General features: G+C 45.2%; 1 protein-coding gene across 2 annotated transcripts; it reads right to left on the reverse strand.

The window, feature by feature from the left end:
* Nucleotides 1–231: 231 nt before the first annotated feature.
* LOC103267800 (tropomyosin alpha-3 chain-like) lies at nt 232–1,393 on the reverse strand. 2 transcript variants are annotated; one of them, XM_021716197.1, is made up of 2 exons: nt 1,211–1,393; nt 232–1,076 (listed from the first exon to the last, which is right to left on the reverse strand). In XM_021716197.1, exons 1-2 carry the CDS (start codon nt 1,276–1,278, stop codon nt 698–700), a joined length of 447 nt encoding a protein of 148 aa, XP_021571872.1. In that variant the 5' UTR covers nt 1,279–1,393; the 3' UTR covers nt 232–697. The 2 variants fall into 2 exon arrangements, with proteins under 2 accessions (XP_021571872.1, XP_021571871.1); XM_021716196.1 differs by having other exon boundaries at nt 232–1,393.
* Between the last annotated feature and the right edge of the window lie 691 nt (nt 1,394–2,084).

The following is a 2,084-nucleotide window of genomic DNA, read 5'->3' on the forward strand; positions in this document are numbered from 1 at the left end:
AGCTGAAAACCTGAACAGCACATTTTTGTTGTTGTTTTGGCTAACTCCTCCTGGAATCACCTTTCTGGTTTGGCTAGCACTTTGTACAGAGCAATGAAGTTTCCCATAGTGGAAACTTTTCCAGGACTCTGTTTGGTTCTCAGTAAGGCAGGCTCACACTTTTTTTCCCTTCTCCATGGGGAGGGTAATATGTATTAAACAAAAAAGTCACCTTCCAAAAGAGAAAAAGGGATTAGTTTGCTGCTTCAGAGCTGTGGAATTATTTGGAATGTTTTTTACCAATGGTTGCTTCAAAACAACAAAAAAGGTTAATTACAAAATGTGTAAATCACAACATGCTTTTAAAGACATTTTGCATTGTGCTCACATTCTCTTAAATGTTGTTCCCAGATGTGCTCAGCCTCTAGCCCAGCTGGAATCTCTGGGAAGTAGCAGAGACAGTTTGGCGAAAGAGACACAGCGCCGTGGAGGGAACTGCGAAAGGAGAAAGCAGCCTTCCAGTTAAAGATCAGCCCTCAGGTTAAAGGTCAGCTTTGGGCAGGCTGGCCTCAGGCTGAGTTCAGGTCAGAGGGAGAATCAGCGGCAGGGTGGGCCTGGGGTGCTCTACATCTCATTCAGGTCCAGCAGAGTCTGGTCCAGCATCCTTTGTGTACAGAGGTGCTCCTCTTTGGTGCATTTCAGTTTATCTTCCAAATCATCAATTTGGCTTGGCTACCGATCTGTCAGCAAACTCAGCACGAGTCTCTGCCTCCTTGAGTTTATCAGTAAGAATCTTGATCTCTTCCTCATATTGGTCTTCTTTTTGAGAGTACTTTTCTTCAGCAGCACTCAGACACTTCAGGTTCTGGTCTATTAGTCTGATCTGCTCATCCATCTCTCGGCAACGGGATTCTGCCAGCTCAGCTTGCTCCTCTGTGCGTTCCAGGTCTTCTTCAATAATCACCAACTTAGGAGCAACCTCTTCATATTTCCTATCTGCCTCTTCTGCAATGTGCTTAGCTTCTTTGAGTTGGATTTCCTGGAGTTCCATCTTTTCTTCATCTTTTAAGGCCCAGTTTTCAATAACCTTCATACCTCTCTCGCTCTCATTAGCAGCTTTTTCTGCTTCTTCCAGCTTTTGCAGGGCAGTGGCCAGGTGCTCCTGAGCACGGTCCAGCTCCTTTTGGACCAGCTGGATCCTACGGTTCAAGGAGGCCACCGCAGCCTCAGCCTGCTCCTGGACCCGCCTTTCTCCCTCCACTTCTCGCTGCAGCCGCTCGGCTCTTTCCTCAGCATCATTGGCCTGCTGCTGCAGAACCTGGATCTTGCGCTTCACCGCCTCGATGGTGGTGATTCCAGCCATGGGGCCCACCCAGCTGCCTCTCGAACTCGGTTCCTGCCTCCTCCGCTCGGCGTTGCAGCTGCTTCTCACCACAATATACTTATTGAGATGCTTTTTCTCCTGCTCAAAAGAGATTTGAGCTTTTTGATTTTGATACTTTTTAGTGCTTCTGCTGTTTTTTGTTTCACCTCTTTCACGTTAGCAAAACGTTTTCCTTTAAGGACTTTTTTTCAACTGGAGAAACAAAAAAAAAGTCACTCAGGCAAGATTGGGTGAATATGAAGGGTGGGGCATGGAAGTCGTGCTGTTTTTGGTCAAAAGCTGCTGAATACTCAGGCGGTGTGGGTAAGTGCATTGTCATGGTGGAAGAACCAGTCACCGGTTTGCCGCAACTTGGGACATTTCTTCCGCAAATTGTAACATAACCTTCTCAGAACTTCCAGATAAAAACTTTGGTTGACCATTTGATCTGGTGGAACAAATTCTGAGTGTACTACAAGGGGGCCCACTCTTCAAAAACAAACAAAAAAAGGTAATTCCAGTGTTTTTGGAGGTCTCCTCTTGTATGTGTGTATGCATATATATACGTGGCATGTGTGTGATATGTATGTATCCTCTATATTTCTGGCTGGAGAATCAGTAGAGTAATACTGTTGGTACTGACAGCAAATCTTTATAATTAGTCTTCTAAATCAGTACTTTAGCAAGATGAGTAAGCCAATGAAAACTCCCCTTAGTCTATTGTTTCATTATAGCAAGGCAA

The sequence above is a fragment of the Carlito syrichta genome, unplaced genomic scaffold (genome assembly GCF_000164805.1).
Source record: "Carlito syrichta isolate Samal-C Ts95f unplaced genomic scaffold, Tarsius_syrichta-2.0.1 Scaffold308265, whole genome shotgun sequence".
Taxonomy (NCBI): Eukaryota; Metazoa; Chordata; class Mammalia; order Primates; family Tarsiidae; genus Carlito; species Carlito syrichta.